At 39.6% G+C, this 15,959-nt stretch overlaps 4 protein-coding genes across 4 annotated transcripts; 3 read left to right on the top strand and 1 right to left on the bottom strand.

The window, feature by feature from the left end:
• Window positions 1-8,108: 8,108 nt before the first annotated feature.
• PG986_001171 (uncharacterized protein) lies at window positions 8,109-8,781 on the bottom strand (the record flags this gene model as incomplete). Its single annotated transcript, XM_066837393.1, is given in 2 exon segments — window positions 8,109-8,318; window positions 8,335-8,781. 2 exon segments carry the CDS (start codon window positions 8,779-8,781, stop codon window positions 8,109-8,111), a joined length of 657 nt encoding a protein of 218 aa, XP_066706286.1.
• A 1,045-nt stretch (window positions 8,782-9,826) lies between these two features.
• On the top strand, window positions 9,827-11,062 carry PG986_001170 (uncharacterized protein; the record flags this gene model as incomplete). Its single annotated transcript, XM_066837392.1, has 2 exons — window positions 9,827-10,752; window positions 10,828-11,062. 2 exons carry the CDS (start codon window positions 9,827-9,829, stop codon window positions 11,060-11,062), a joined length of 1,161 nt encoding a protein of 386 aa, XP_066706285.1.
• A 721-nt stretch (window positions 11,063-11,783) lies between these two features.
• Window positions 11,784-12,476, top strand: PG986_001169 (uncharacterized protein; the record flags this gene model as incomplete). The annotated part of the gene is made up of 1 exon (XM_066837391.1): window positions 11,784-12,476. One exon carries the CDS (start codon window positions 11,784-11,786, stop codon window positions 12,474-12,476), a length of 693 nt encoding a protein of 230 aa, XP_066706284.1.
• A 1,749-nt stretch (window positions 12,477-14,225) lies between these two features.
• On the top strand, window positions 14,226-15,943 carry PG986_001168 (uncharacterized protein; the record flags this gene model as incomplete). The annotated part of the gene is made up of 3 exons (XM_066837390.1): window positions 14,226-14,416; window positions 14,507-15,078; window positions 15,150-15,943. The coding sequence occupies 3 exons, from the start codon at window positions 14,226-14,228 to the stop codon at window positions 15,941-15,943; spliced, it is 1,557 nt and encodes a 518-aa protein (XP_066706283.1).
• Between the last annotated feature and the right edge of the window lie 16 nt (window positions 15,944-15,959).

Raw genomic sequence — 15,959 nt, 5'->3', positions numbered from 1 at the left:
ATTAATATTTAATAAGCTTTTTATAAGATCCGTTTAAGAGAAAAAGATAAAGATTTAACGATTTTTTAAACCCGTTACGAAACGTATAAATATAAAGTTCTCCCGTTCGGGTTAACTAATAAACTATTCATTTTTAAAGGTTTATTAATAATCTATTACGGAAATACTTTAACGATTTTTATTACTTTTATATTAACGACATTTTTATTTATTTTAAAAACCTTTTTTAATATAAGGAATACGTAAAAAGGTTTTTTAAAAGCTATTAAAAATTAACTTTTAAACCGACTTTAAAAAATACAAGTTTAATAAAACGAAAACTAAATACCTCGGCTTTATTATTAAAACCGATAACGTCGCCGTAAACCTTAATAAGATTTCCGCGGTAAAAGATTAGTTTTTATCGATAAATATAAAAACGGTATAATTATTCCTCGAATTTTATAATTTCTATTATAAGTTTATTAAAGATTATAATAAAATTATTAAACTATTAATAATATTAACGAAAACCGATTAACCGTAAATTTAAAGATTTAAATAATAAACTATTTTTAACGAACCGAAAAACGCTTTATTACGAGTATTAACTTTCGTGTATTTTAACTACGAAAAAGAAATAAAGCTTAAAATTAACTTTTCCGATTTTATTATCGTTAATATCCTTTCTTAAAAACAGAACGATAAAGAATAATATTTAATTAGGTATTTTCGAATTCCCTTTAAAGTTTAAAGCTTAATTATTTTATTTATAATAAAAAATTATTTACCGTAATTTAAAATTTATAATATTAACGCGTAAAATTAATCGGTCTTTAACGCTCCGAGCAGTTTACTATTATTATTAATTATTATACGCTCGAATATTTCGGTATTAAATAATATTTTAATTCCCGATAAATCCGTTAAACCGAAATATTAGCTTAGTACGACTTTATTATTATTTATCGGCCCGGAAAAAACAACATTATCACGGACGCGTTATTTCGAAAAGCGGAGGAATTAAAAACTTTTAAAGTTAAAAAGAAAAGCGAAAAATATTAAGTTATTTTTAAACGCTTTAATACGCTATTAAATTTTAATTTTAAAGCTATTAAAAACATTAAAATTATATTATTAAAAAATAATATCCGGCCCCTCGATTTATCGGGGATATTTTTTTAAATACTTCTTTTACGCTAATTAATAATTAAAGGATTTCGAAGTCCTACGCGAGAAAACGCGTATAGGTTATAAAAGGTTTATATTAATTAATAAACTATTATTTTATAAAAAAAAGCTAACGTGGTTTACTATTACGCGATATATATTATTTAGCGACGCATTTTAATTTAATTTTAATATAATTAAACTTTAACGCGTAATACCTTTATAATTATAATACTTAATTAATTTTAAAAAGATCGGATAGTTTTAATAATTTAAGCGATATAAAACGGATTAAATTAAATAAGTTAAAGAGTAATAGTAAAAGTTTATAATATACCCGAATTAATTTTACGTTATTAAATTTATAGTTAAACTTTAAAACGCGAAATTCGATCGAAATAATATAAAATAAATTTAATTAAAAAGAGGTACTTCGTAAATATATAATTAATCTAAATATTTAAAGGATATCTCCCGATTTTATTAATATAAAAAATATAGCTAATTTCTTTACCGCGTTATACGGCGGCGACCGCGTCGGTAAGTACTAAATTAAACGCTTTATTAACCGTAACCTAGACTTAAAGATTAAAATAAATCGTCGATATAATTATTAAAGGGCTTTTTATAAGGATTTTAAAGTTATTTCTACTTAATTTATACTAATCGTAAACATAAAAACGAGATATAGGATTATCGACGAAAATATTTAGAATTTTAACGAAACTAGCTTTATAATAAATATAATTAAGTTAATACTCATTATAATACGCACCGAGCGGCGTAAAAAAGCGAAATTAATCCAGCCTAATAATCGGGAATAAGCAACGATAATTAAATATATTAATTTATAAAGCTAATATATTCTATCGTTTTTAATCGTTTAAAACTAATATCACCTTATAAACTAATCCCATAAAACTAATTTACCGGGTAACTAAATAATTAAACCGGTTTCTAATAATTAAATTAATAACTAAATAAACTTAAACTAAATTAAACACTTCGATAAATATACTAAATCGTAAACAAAAGTCGCTACCGCCTCTTAATTTTCAACGGCTACGAAAGCTATATTTTAACTAAATTTAAAATATATTACGAAGATAATAATATTATCACTATTAATATACCTCCTTATTTATTATACTTACTCTAACCTCTTAATATAATACTTTATTTACCTTTAAAGCGTATTTATTTGAAAGAAATCGAGCTATTTATTAAAGCTTTTACAAACTATATTATTAAACTTAAATTCTTTATCGCTTTTAAAGCTATACATTTTACTGTTTTTATAAAAACTAATATTAAATTTAAATTTAATACATTTAATTTAATACCTTATAACCCTAACGAAGTAATTAATAAATTAAATATATATCTTCGGACGCTTATACTTAACCTATCTCGTTTAAAAATAATTAATACCTATAACCTTTAAACGTTATTTAACCCCTAATAAATAATTAAACACTCTATTTATATTAAAAAGAAAATATTTACCTATTAAGGAAACTTTCCGACGCCGATTTTAAATATAATAAACTAAATAGCGAAAAATATAACTAAAATAACCTATAAAATAACCCTTATACGTAATAGGATATATATATTGAAAAAGCTAATTTAACACTTTTTAAGCACTAAAAAGCTAAAAAGTTACGAATCTAGCTTAAAAAAGCCCTTAGTATTAAAGAATTTTAATAATTATAAAACGAAAAAATAAAAAGGAAGCGTTTAACGCCCGATAAAAATAAAAATAAAGGTTCGTCGAAACGAAAAACAACCGGTAAAAGGCGCTATAGTATCTACGGCGAAACAGGTTATAATACGCGAATATATAAAAATGATATAAAATTAAGCGAGGAATTAAATAGTAAGTAATTTTAATTAATTTTAAACGTTATAATTAAATTAATTTATATAAAAGGGTCGAGAAATAAAAAAGGTACGTCGCTAAGTAGTATACGCTGTATAGTAGTAAACCACGTTAGTAATTTTATTAAAAAATAACCTTTAAATGAAAATTATCGAAGATATTTATTGTCGAGTAACGATTACCTACCTAGGAATAAATAAAACTAAAAAGCTAGTTTTTTAAAGCTATTAATAATTAAAATTAGCGAATAATTATAATATATTCGTCGTTAATTATATATATAAATTAATTAAAATTTTACGTATAAAAATATTAAGAAAGCTTTAATTATTTTTAATATTTAATGAATCGTAATAGAATATAATAATAAACTTTAAAGCTATAAACTTTCCGAATAAAAAAGCGGATTATAATATAGTAATAACGGTCGTTAATTATTTAACGAAGCGTAATTAAACTTTCTTTTATAATAAAAACGTAAACGTAAAAAAAGCCGCTTAGTTTTATTATTAGAAGCCGTTTTAAGTATTCGAATTATTACGGACCGTAATTAACGATAAAAATACTTAATTTATAACCTCTTTTATAAATAAAATTTATTAAATATTAAATATTAAATATTAAATAAATATTCGTTTTTATAGTATATTATAATATAATCGGTTAGGTAAAAATTATAAATAAGTATATAAATTAATAGTTATGATTATTTTTAACTTATTATTAAAATAATTAAGTTAATATATTACCCGCTTTAAATTACGTTTAAATTACTATCTCGTATAACTCTTTTAAAGGAATATCCCTTTTCGAAGTGAAACGAAGTTTTAAACCCTAGAACTATTTTAATTAAGAAAAAAGAACTTAAAACTTAAAGAAACTTCCTTTTAACGAAAAACTAAATCGAGCTTAAGCTTAATAAAACGTATAAACTATTAAAGAGTATATTAAAACCGCGCGGCGAGTAATTTTAACCTCTTAAAAAAATAAGGAAATAAATAAATAAATATCGGAAAAAATTAAACTTTAACGTAAACGACTAAGTTTATATTAAAAAGATCGCTAGCTCGAAAATAAATTAACCCGGTAATAAATTAACCTTTTTTATACTCGATAACCTTTTCGTATTTTATCCCGTAATAATTATATTTATAAATTAAACGCTTTTAACTCGTAAAGAAATAAGATATACTATATCGATTAACTCTTTAAAAACCTTAATAACCCGTTACTTAAATAAGCTTTAAAACGCCCAGTTAATAAAATCGTAAATTTCAACGAACTCGAAAGCTTAAAATATAAAATATTTAAAATTAAAATATCCCGAACCTATTATCGTAAATTATAATATAAAACGAATTAGGTTAATTAAAAGAATAATAATATTTAATATCCGGCCTCCGACTTTAAAAACGTACCGGATAAATTAAAAGATTTTTATCACCGGAACCCGGATAAAGCCGGCTTCTCGATTCGATTAGCGTAATAAAAACTCGCGGCTAAAGGGGACCGTTTTAACGAAAGTTATTTAAATAACGAGTTATTAATATCGAAAGAAACCCGCCGATTAGCGAAATAAAAGACTAAATAAATTATAGTAGAAAATTTAAAAAAAAATAAAAAAAGAGAATAAAATTATTTCGAAAAAGCCCTATAGTTAAATAATTAAATAAAAACCCGAAACTATTTATAAAAAAACACCTTCGTTTAAATCCCTTTTAAAACCGTCGAGGCGCCGCCTTTTTACGAAAGAGGGTAATAATAGAATACATTAACCTATACGTTAATTAATATAAAAACCTTATACTAGCCCTATCACCTTATTGTTAAAACCGACCTACCGTATCGGCCCTAGCTCGATTTTCTTTTCCTTTCCTTCTCTATCGTAAATTCCATTTATTTTAAAACCTACTTACAGCCCCGTCTCATTAAAAATTAATAGCGTGATTAATAATAAGTTTTTAAACGAATAACGATATTATATTCCTTAAATCACTTCCGCTTAATAATAAAGTTATATTTTATATTAATTATTATAAAAAGGATTAACTCGGTACTTTAATAATAGATTTATAAATTAACGAATATTATTATATTAAGGAATTAAAAAGGTTTACCGTTAAAACCCTTAATTTTATAAAGCTAAGAGACGATTATTCGCTTTATACTTAATTATTTAATTACTTTATTAACGAAATTTACGTTTATAAATAAATAATTAATTACTCCTATATCGGTAAACGTTATAATAATAAATAACGATAATCTATTATTACTTATAATATATTTAAAAGTTAAAAGAAATCCTTTAATTAATTTCTATAAAAAATCAAATAATATTATTATTAAATTATCTTTAATAACAGCTAATATTTATCCTAAAAAGGAATCTTTATTCCTTAAAATTAATCTTTTAATCACTCCGGCTTAATAAAAGCTTAATTAAGCTTATAATTATTAAAGGGGAAGTTAAATAAAGATCCTCTATACTTTTAATAAATCTTATTAATATCGATAAATTTATATCCTCCGGCATTATATTACTCTAAGGGATAGTTAGTCTTTTAGTAATTAATCTAATAATAATTAAAGTAATATCCTTCCTTTACTAGCTTTTAAGTCTCTTTAACGATAATAAAAGGAAGGTAAGTCTTAATTGAGGAATTATTTATTAATAGAATAAACATTATAAAGGTAACGGTCTTTAAATTACCGGCTTTATCGTTTTTATTATTAAAATTATTTTTAACGATTAACGAAGAGGTAAGTTTATTAAACTACTTTTTTTTCTCGTTTATATTTATAAAGCTTTAAACTATTTATTTATAATACTTAGCGTAAATATTAAAGTTAACGGTTTTATTAAAATATATCGTAATAATAATAATTATAATATAAGGTATAAATTTATTATAAAAGCTTTCTTTTTAAAAAGTACGGGGGAGTTCCTTTGTTTTAATTAATTAAACGAAATTAAATAAGAATTTTTAATATTTAGTTAAGGAAATTATTTCTAATTAATCGTACTTTTTTTTAACCTTTTTATAAAAGGTATAATCGAAGTAACGTTCCTATAAATAATTAAGGAATTTATTAATAATAATAACACGATTAAAGTAATAATATTAAAGGAAAGATAATAATTTATAAGCGGCCTCTCTTTTTATATAGTTATAAATAACGTTAAATACTTAATTATTAAAGGTAAAATAATCGACGTTTTTAATTCGTATATTCTTAATTTAATAAAATTAAACCTCGAAAAGAACCTTATTCTTATCTTTATCGCTATAAAAATTATTAACTTCTATTTTATAATTTTTTTATAATAGGTACCTTTATTACGAATCGTAATAAAAATAATACTGTTATATTCATTTATAATTAATCGAATAACGGCGGCTTAAATATTATATAATTACTTTAATTAATCTATTAATTCGATATTAATTTTTATAAAGTTAATAATTAAATTATTTATAGTCGCCTTTATAAACTCTTAAGCGATAATAACTTTATTATAAACCTTAATTAATTCCTTTAAAATAAACTTTAATAAATTAAATTCGCTATTTAATTTATTAATTTTAAGCTATTTTTCTATTAAATTCTCGCCTTTATAAATTTTATAATAATTAAACGAAAGGAAAGAAATTAAATATTTAATTTAAATAATAATTATATTTAATTAAGAATCCGTTCGATAAACTTTAATATAAAGGTCGGACATTTATACTATATAAATATAACTTAATAAAAAAGCGAAACGTACTTTTTAAAATAACTTATTCGGGTTATTATATATATTTTTAAACTTATCGATAATTATAAATCTATTCTTAAAAAGCCACTTAACCTTTTTAACTTTAATTTATAAAATGAAAGGGAAAGTAGTTTTATTACCGTCGTATATATATTAATTAAATAGGGCGTTTAATCGAACTTATAAATCTTCGCTATTTAAATTACTAATAATAATATTATATCACGAGGACTAGGCCTCTTTTTATAATCATTTAAAATCGGTAAAAGTATAAAAGCCTTATTTATTTTCTATGTTATCGAGGTTATTTTAAATAATCTGTTTTAATTTAATCTCCGGGTTAACTAATAAACTATATCGATTAAAGGAACGACGGGAAAAGTAAGTTAATCTTTTATCGAATCCTTTAAGTTTATTAACGGGCTTTATAAAAGCACTTTAATTAAATCGTATATATTATTTAACCTTAGCTTAAAAAGTGTAGTTATTCTTATTACGCGTTATAACGTATTTATTTTAAAATAAATCGTCGAGCGTTAAAAGTTTTTAATATCGGTTAATTAAGGTTTATTTCCTTATCGTATAATAATAAAAGTAATACTAGTTAATTCGGATAAATAAATAGAATATCGTACTATTAAACGATAAAAAAACGGTTGTAAATAGTCACGCTATTAAGTCTTAATAAAACGAGGTTATAAGTAAATCTTAAAATAAATAGAATTTATAATAAAAAAGAAAAGGAAGAGAAAATTAAGCTAAGGCTAATACGGCAAGTCGGTTTTAATAATAAAATAGTAAGGCTAGTATAAGGTCTCCACACTAACTAGCGCACAAGCTAACGCACTATATTACTATATTTAAATAATATTTTATATCTCTTTTAAATAAAAAGTTAATTTTTTATAAACTTATACGGTGTTTTTAAAAGTATTTAAAAAACCTTAATAAAGTTTTTAAACTTTAATATAAAGTGCTTAAATTCTTTTTATTTTATTTACTTTTTTATAATTAAAATTCTATATTTTACCTATTTTATTTAATTTTATATTAAGTTTTAAATCTTACCGATTTAAGTGGGAAACTACGCAATGTATAGGTTATTCAAGGGGGGGCAGCCGATAAGGGTTGCATCTTATAGAGGAACTCGGTTTCGGATACAAATTATCTACTTTAAATGTAACAACATGAATATAGAAAACGAAGCACCCGAAAGAGGTGGATAAGTACCAGGCAAAACTTCAAATGCATACGACTATAATACATTAACCATCGTTTAACTCACTGGGTCATGACACTGACGTATGCTAAGTATTACGCCAATGCTGTGCATAAACCTACGACACCCCCAATCATACACAAAGCCGCCCGCACCGCATTCATCTTCGCAAACTTGCCCAACAGCCCCCGCACCTCGCCATCCTCGGCCGCGGACGAGCCCAGGGGCGTCTTCTCCTGGGGCCCGCTGAGGTCCGTGAACTGGTTTCCCTCGCCCTTGCCCGCGATGCTATCCTCCGCCGACCGCTGGCCGGGCTCGTACTCGCGCGCCCCGTCCTTGGCGGCCTGGGCGCTCCGCGCGCCCCCCCTGCTCCTCGTTCTTCTTGATCAGGGCCATATTGGTGGGCAGCATGAGGCCCGTCACGGGGCCGATGGCGAAGTTGCAGAGCGCGGCCGCCAGGTACCCGCGCGTCTTGCTCCCGGCAAGGATCCGGGTTAGCACGTTTCCGCCCGCTGCTGCTGCTGCCGCCGCGGGAGGAAGGGCGAGGAACGCGAGGGATACGAAGCCGGTACCCGCCGCGAAGGCGGCCGTGGGCATAATGTGGGAGCCCCGGCTGAACAGCCACCGGATCGAGGGCAGCGAGCGCGAGGCGGGCTGGGCTTGCAGAATGGGGATGTCGAAGAGCGACATGGTGGCGATGCCGCCGGCGACCATGAGCGACGAGGTGATGCTGGCGACCTGCAAGGCCGCGACAGTGGTGTTACTCATCTTGAAAGGGTACTGGCTCAGGTCTTGAAAAATATATTTCACAAGTTGATATCGAGGCAATTGTTACTCCCGTTGAAGCGGCTATTGGATGCCTGGTCAATCTCATTCTTTAGCTAGATATATATACGGGCAGTAAATTTATGGCAATGTTGAATGTGCTGTAGCTTCTCGCAGTTTTCGAGATTGACGAAAGCCGACAATGAGGTAGCTTCATGGCGGCTTTGACGTCATCGACTTTCCTCTTTGTGCTAGGTTGAGCGCCGGTCTAGTTGACGCCTGGAGACGGCTGCGAACCTTGCAGCCAACCTGTGGATTGGATACGGTGATGTGTAACGCGCGCAGCGAAGGCACGAAATGCAGCTGATATCTTCACATCAGGTTAACGAGTGTCCCTTCCCCTTGCCCCTCGCCGATCTGGAGTCCAGGATTCTCAGCACGCACCAAACAGGCTGGAACGAATAGCCTCGACGTTTGCGCCGGACTTAACTCCGACGGGAGCATAACGTCATAGGGCGTAGCGCTGGTGTCGAGTCGATTGCCGAATTTGTCCCGGTGCAGACCCCAAGAATCGACCATGTTACCCAAGTTCAAGCGCTCCCGGTTGGGTCGCAAAGGTCAAATCTGGAATCTGGAATAACGGACGCGAGCATTCTATTATTCCGGCTATCCAGACAGCGCATACAGTCGTTTAGCAGTACTTTCGGTACGAACATGAAGTAGATGCCTGAGGACATTGAGACCTGGCTGAGGAAGAGTCTGGCCAGCTGTGGCTGAAGAACCATGTGGGTCTGTCACCCGTCGACGCACCAAAAACTTCGAATCTAACGGGAATGACTCTCGCGCGTGATGCTTCCCCCCCCTTGCAAAATATCGACATATTTCTGGTTATCTTTCTGTTTCTGGCTTGAACCCGTCAGACATCAGCAACACGCCTTTCAATATGGCGTACGTCTGCAACAACCGGTGATCCCGCACATTGGCCTCATCTCCCTAAACTCTCTACCTCTCCCATCACCCGCAGGGACCAATCTCGACCGCAGACAAAATGGCTTCGCAGGACCGGCGCACTGCTGGTGAGGTGGACCTCACCGCCGAGGAGCTGTCGTCACTCGTGATACATCCGCACGAAGAAGCTGTCACTAAGCTGGCCAAGGTTGCCAAGACGCCGTCTTCCGGATTTGGCGTTTTCGCTACCCAGGACATCCCCAAGGGCGCCCTGATTGCCGTCGAGTCGGCCGTCCTCTCCATACCACAAGTGCCCGACGAGGAGGCCGCTATTGAGTTTTGCAAAGCTCTTCACCAGATTTCCAAGGCCAACCTTGATCGACTACAAAGTCTCAGTCTCGATCCTCTGGCCTGGGGTTCCGTCAGTCAAGATAGTGTCCGCTCGAGGGTTTGGCAGTGGTGCCAAGACAATCTCGCCACCAACCGGAGTGGCCAGAGAATGTCCCATCACGAACTCAGCAAGCTTGTTGATCATACCTGTCGATGCTACGGTATCTTCCTCACCAACAACCTGGAAACCGGCGGCAATTCTGGGCGTGGTGTCTATCCCTTCTTCAGTCGAATGAACCACTCGTGTCGGCCCGACATCTATGAGTTCTTTGACACAAACACCAAGGAGCTGAGTCTTCGTGCGATCCACGACATCAAGGCCGGAGACCAGATCCATTCCACATACGTGGATCTTCTGCAACCGCGGAAGAAACGCCAGAAAACGTTGGAAGCTTGGGGCTTCACCTGCCAGTGTTCGGCTTGCACAAACCCGGCATTTGATGCCTTGGGCGAACGTGCTGTTGAGCTTGACGATATGCTGGAAGAGTATCTCTTTTATCATGATGACTTCTCGTCGGATACTGACGATGACCACGAACCCTTTCTGAAAGGACCTGATGAGGCGCTAGGAGTCGCACAGGAGCTTATCCAGCTTTTGAAGGACCAGGGACTCTACGGAGAAGCTCTGTATCACACGTATGTTGTCACCGACTGCCTTCGCCGTTGATTCGATCATGTATCACGAACCATCGTCGCTAACACTCGGCGCAGCTACTGGAGCGCCTCTAAGCTCGGCGTCGAGGTTGATGATCTAGAGCTTGCTCTCGGATATGCTCGCGAAGCACGCGAGATCGAGGTCTGCTGCGTAGGCCCCGACCGCAGACTGTCCGATGACGACACAATCGAATGGATTAGCTACCTTGAGAGCCAAATCGAGCATGTTAAAGAAGGTAGTTCGCTCACTGCCACAATAGCCCACCAGGAATACGATCCTTCCTCACCCTGAAGAGGCCAAGCAACCACAACCGCCATAAGCGACCTAATGTGGCAATACACGAGCATGGTCGGTTTACTGCTCCCCAATCGGGCAGTGTGCTACGAAAGACTAGGGCCTAGGGCATTCGCAAAGAGCGCTAAGGGGGATGCTACGGCAGTCATTTTATGGGCCAAGCAAAAACAAGGCTGATGGCGCGAGCGAGGCGAGCTACCTACGGCAGTCGTCAGTTGACCAGCGCGACGAGCGCCATCAGGCAGGATTCCCCAAAGACCCTGAATGCAACCCGGCCAACGAGCAATTCAGAGATCGTCGGCCCAGTCATTAAACTGGTTTGCTCCACATATTGCGATCAAGATGAGATCATCCTGAGGGTTTGCCCAATCGCCAAGTGAGTGAGTGAGTCAACCATACAGGCTGTGTCAATAGCAGGTAATAGCGGATGTAAATCAGGTTCCGAACCAACCGAACGAATAGGTATGGTAGTATCGAGAGCAATCTATGGCAAATTCCAGGTAACGCTTCCGACCATGCCGTAGACATATAAAGGTTCTGTCGCATCCGCTCTTCCCAGGGATGCGACGGACACTACTATCTTAAGTAGCAATAAACATTTCCCCTTTTTCTCACCAGGCCCCATTCTCAGATCACACGCAAGCCTCTACCCGAGACCCGACAAAGGGAGATCCGAACACCCGCAACAAGTGGAGTAAGAGCCCACAAAACCCCAACGATGGATTACGGCCGGCGCTCCGCGCGCTACGACGACTATAGCCCACCGCGGCATCCCCGTGGTCCTGGCGCCGTCGAAAGCACCTACGTCCGCGACGGCGGCAGGGAGACCCAACAACACGGGCATAGACGTCGCGCCAGTGATGGCGAACGTTCCACCTACCGACAAGAACACTACGAGATACCGGGCCCTCCACCCAAAGGCAGACGTTACGACTACGAAGAAATCTACGAGGTCGAGCGGCGGCGGCGCCCGGCCTACAGTCAACGGCGACCTTCGTACTCGGCGGGCCCCGTGCCCCGTAGCCGGAACATCAGCACCAGCACCAGCTACAGCGACGAGCGGGACCGCCAACACCCCCACGGCCGCCGGCATTCGCACCACGAGAGGAAGAAGTCATCAAGCAACAACAACAACAACAAGAATCCCCTGGGCCTGGGCCTGGACCTGAATTGGAAGCAGGCGGCCGAAGCCGCGGCGGGCGCGGCCGCCGCCGAGGCGTGGCGGTCGCGCGGGAACCCGGACAAGATGCGACGGGTGGCGACGGCGGCGGCGGGGGCCGTGGCCGTGGACCTGGCGCTCGGGCGCGGGACCGGGGATGAGAAGAATAAGCGGCACGCGATGGAGAGCGCGATTGGGGGGGTAGTTTTCGATCGGATGGTGAATGGGTCGCGCAGCAAGGTTAAGCGGTGATGACTGTAGGATGCAACGCGATGTGCAATGAAGGAGATATGAGTGATGAGATTATGGCGATGGGATTGGACAGTGCATTGACGATGAAGCTGCGAATTTGGGTTTTGGGGGTTGGGTTTTGGACTTCTGCGCGCGGAGTATTTGAGAGCGCTTTGTAGATAGATAGATAGAATACCTATAGAACTTGCTTTTATGGTTAATATAGGTTTTGATAAAAGCCTGATACTATAACACAGTGCGACAAGCAGCTGAGGACCGGTGGCGCAGCGGTAGCGCGTCTGATTCCAGTCCAGAAGGTCATCCGTTCAAATCGGGTCCGGTTCAGCTTTTTGCCTTTTCTCCGGAAAAACGATGCATCAATACAACTGACGACATGAATAAAATTGGATTTTTTTTTCATGCATCTTGTTTACGTACACTTTCGAAGAGAAAATCTTATGTTGCAGCGTAGGCATGGTTGTCATCATTGAGATCGATTACAGAAATGACCACTGTCTTTTGCGGCAGCAGCGGCTCGGCGGAGTCGCATGTTCAGCCCAAAGTTGCCAAGGAGCAGGGGGATGGATGGATGGATGGGTGGGCTTACTGTATCGCGACAATCGCCTCGAGTAGTAGAATTTGATCGGAATTCTTGCTGTTGCGATCCCGTCATGCTATTCCTGCGGATTATTGATTCGTGGAATTGCTGCTTTATTGAGTAGATGGTAGATAATTACGTAGTCAGTACGCTGCAATTGCCTTTTACCGGAACAGGGGGCAAATGCACATACATGAGCAGGAGGCAAGTTCTACCTAAGCCACACACATATGGCCCCTACCGCCCGCTGCTAATGCTACTACTGCGATCCAATATTCCAATACCCACTACCAGTCTAGTGCCCGGATGTCTTGCCGCTGCTACCGTGGCGGGATTTGAAGTTGATAATCAGTGGGAGTTTTTTTTTTCTTTTTTTTTTTTTTTATCTGCAAATCATCCCACGAGAGCGACGAGATTCGTTCGGGTTGCTGGCATTAGCACTGTCAGCAGTAACGACACTAAATTTCGGTACTTCGTTCGACATGTGTGCAAGCTCTGCCGGCAGTGAGCCAAGCCATCCGACACAAGCCCGGCTAAGAGCTACTGTCTAATGCGACTTCGGTGGTTTGGGTGCAACTCCTTCATTCGTGCATCATCACAGGGGGACTAACCGGGGACGTGTCGGTCCTTCCTCTCCAATCAAGCAAAACTGACTGGACATCGTGCTGCTGGCCTTGCATGGGCGGCAACAAAGCACCCTGCGATCCGATCCCTTTTTCCTCGGCGAAAAAAGCAAACGCAGCAGCCCATGCACCACCTACGGAACCGAGACAATGGCTCCATTGGGGGCGATCGCAACCCTATCTAGGCCCTATCAAGTCATGCCCCGGGGCTGCTCTGATCCAGCTCGCTGCCGTGCTTGCTGCATTTCCTCCCATACGAGCCCCGCATGGAAATCCAAGACACTTGCGAACTCTTGTGCTACCCACATGGAGAATCTAGATCCTCCCAGATCTGGGGCTAGGTAGCTTCAGGCAAGAGTCCGTGTCTGTTCCATATTTCCATCGGGACTTATATAACTCGCCATGGCTGCTGCCCGGGTTGTCGTCGCGCAGGAGGCGATGCGCTGAACGTCAACCGGAACAGTACTTATCGGACGGAACACCCAATCATCGCCTCAAGCCCCTCTGGTCAGGGCCATCGCCAAATCGCAGGCTGGAATTGCCAACAACATGGGCCAATCGGAAAAGTCGACCACCGTTGGCAACAAGGAGGCCGAAATGCTGGCGTCCCCTTCGCAATCGGCCAGCACGTCGTCGGAGAACCTCGCCATCCTCCAGACGCGCACGCGGAGGCTGTTCAACAAATGGCAACTCTTCGCCCTGTCGCTCATGTACATGAGCACCTGGAGTGCCGTGCCAGGGTAAGCCAGCCATCCACCCAGTCCCGCCTTGATTGGCGAGATCATTATATCCTTATCAGTTCACCCACTGAAAAATGCGTTCTCCCCTAGCAACATGTACTACGCCATGTACAACGGCGGCCCCGCCGCCTACGTCGCCAGCTACATCGTCATCGCCGTGGGCGCCCTGTGCCAGACGGCCTCCTTCAGCGAGCTGGCCTCGATCCAGCCCATCGCGGGCGCGCAGTACTACTGGACGTACCACTTCGCGCCCGCGCGCAGCCGGCGCTTCCTCACCTGGATCCAGGGCTGGGTCACCTGGACGGGCTACGTCGCGACCTTTGCCAGCAGCGTCAACTTCGGCACCGCCGTGCTCGAGGGCATCATCCAGCTCAACTACCCGGACTACGTCGTCGAGGGGTGGCGCACCACGCTCATCAGCCTCTGCACGCTCGCCGTCATCACGCTGGTCAACTTGTTCGCGTTCCGCGCCGTGCCCTGGTTCGATCTGTTTAGTGGCGTCCTCAACATCCTGCTCTTCGTCGCCTTCATGATCATCTTCCTGGTCATGGCGCCGAAGAACAGCGGCGACATCTTCAGGCAGACCAATGTGTCGTCCGGTTGGGAGAGTTACTACGCGGCCAGCCAAATCGGTTCTTTATCTAACGTCTGGCTATTCATCGGTAAGTACCATCCCAATTCCTGTCGAGCTATCATGTCAGCCCCTAGCGAGTCGAGACTGACCCTACCAAAGGCTTCGAAGCTGTGATCCACATGGGCGAGGAGACGAAGAACGCCAAGAAGATAGTGCCCCAATCCCTCTTCTGGTCCATCTTCGCGGGCGTCTCCATGGGCTTCGTGACCCTGCTCGTCACCATCTTCTGCATGCCGCCCGTCGAGGCCATCCTCGACGCCGCGAGCCCCGTCATCGCGGTGCTCCTGCACGTCACGCAGTCCCAGACCATGACGACCGCGCTGGGCGGGTTCCTCTACTTCCTCAACACCAGCGCCTCCATGGGCAACATGACGTCCGTCTCGCGCCTGACCTGGGCCTGGGCCCGCGACGGCGCCCTCCCGCGCTGGCTCGGCCACGTCGACGGCCGCTACCGCATCCCCTTCCGCGCCGTCTGGCTGACCTCCTTCCTCGTCGCCCTGCTGACGCTGCTCAACCTCGGCAGCGAGACCTACATCGCCCTCGGCGCCATCACCTCGCTCTCGTCCATGGCCATGTACCTGAGCTACGCCGTCGTCTTCGCCGTCGTGCTCTACGCCCGGTCCACCGCCCGGGGCGGCATCGAGCTGGGCCCCTGGAACCTTGGCCGCTGGGGCCGCGCCGTCAACGTCGCCGCACTCGTCTACACCGTCTACGTCATCGTCTGGCTGCCCTTCCCGCAGACCACCCCCGTCGACGCCTCCTCCATGAACTACAGCGGACCCATGCTCGTGGGGGTCCTGATCTTCGCCGTCTCGCTCTGGGTGGTCCGGAGGAACCGGTGGGAAGGGCCCAACCGGGCGGTGGTGGACATTGCGCTCAAAGTAGAAGACTGATGGTTTATTTATTTGC

Source organism: Apiospora aurea (assembly GCF_038362705.1).
Source record: "Apiospora aurea strain CBS 24483 chromosome Unknown utg000001l_segment0_segment0, whole genome shotgun sequence".
Classification (NCBI taxonomy): Eukaryota; Fungi; Ascomycota; class Sordariomycetes; order Amphisphaeriales; family Apiosporaceae; genus Apiospora; species Apiospora aurea.
This window is presented reverse-complemented; position numbering and strand designations above follow the sequence as displayed.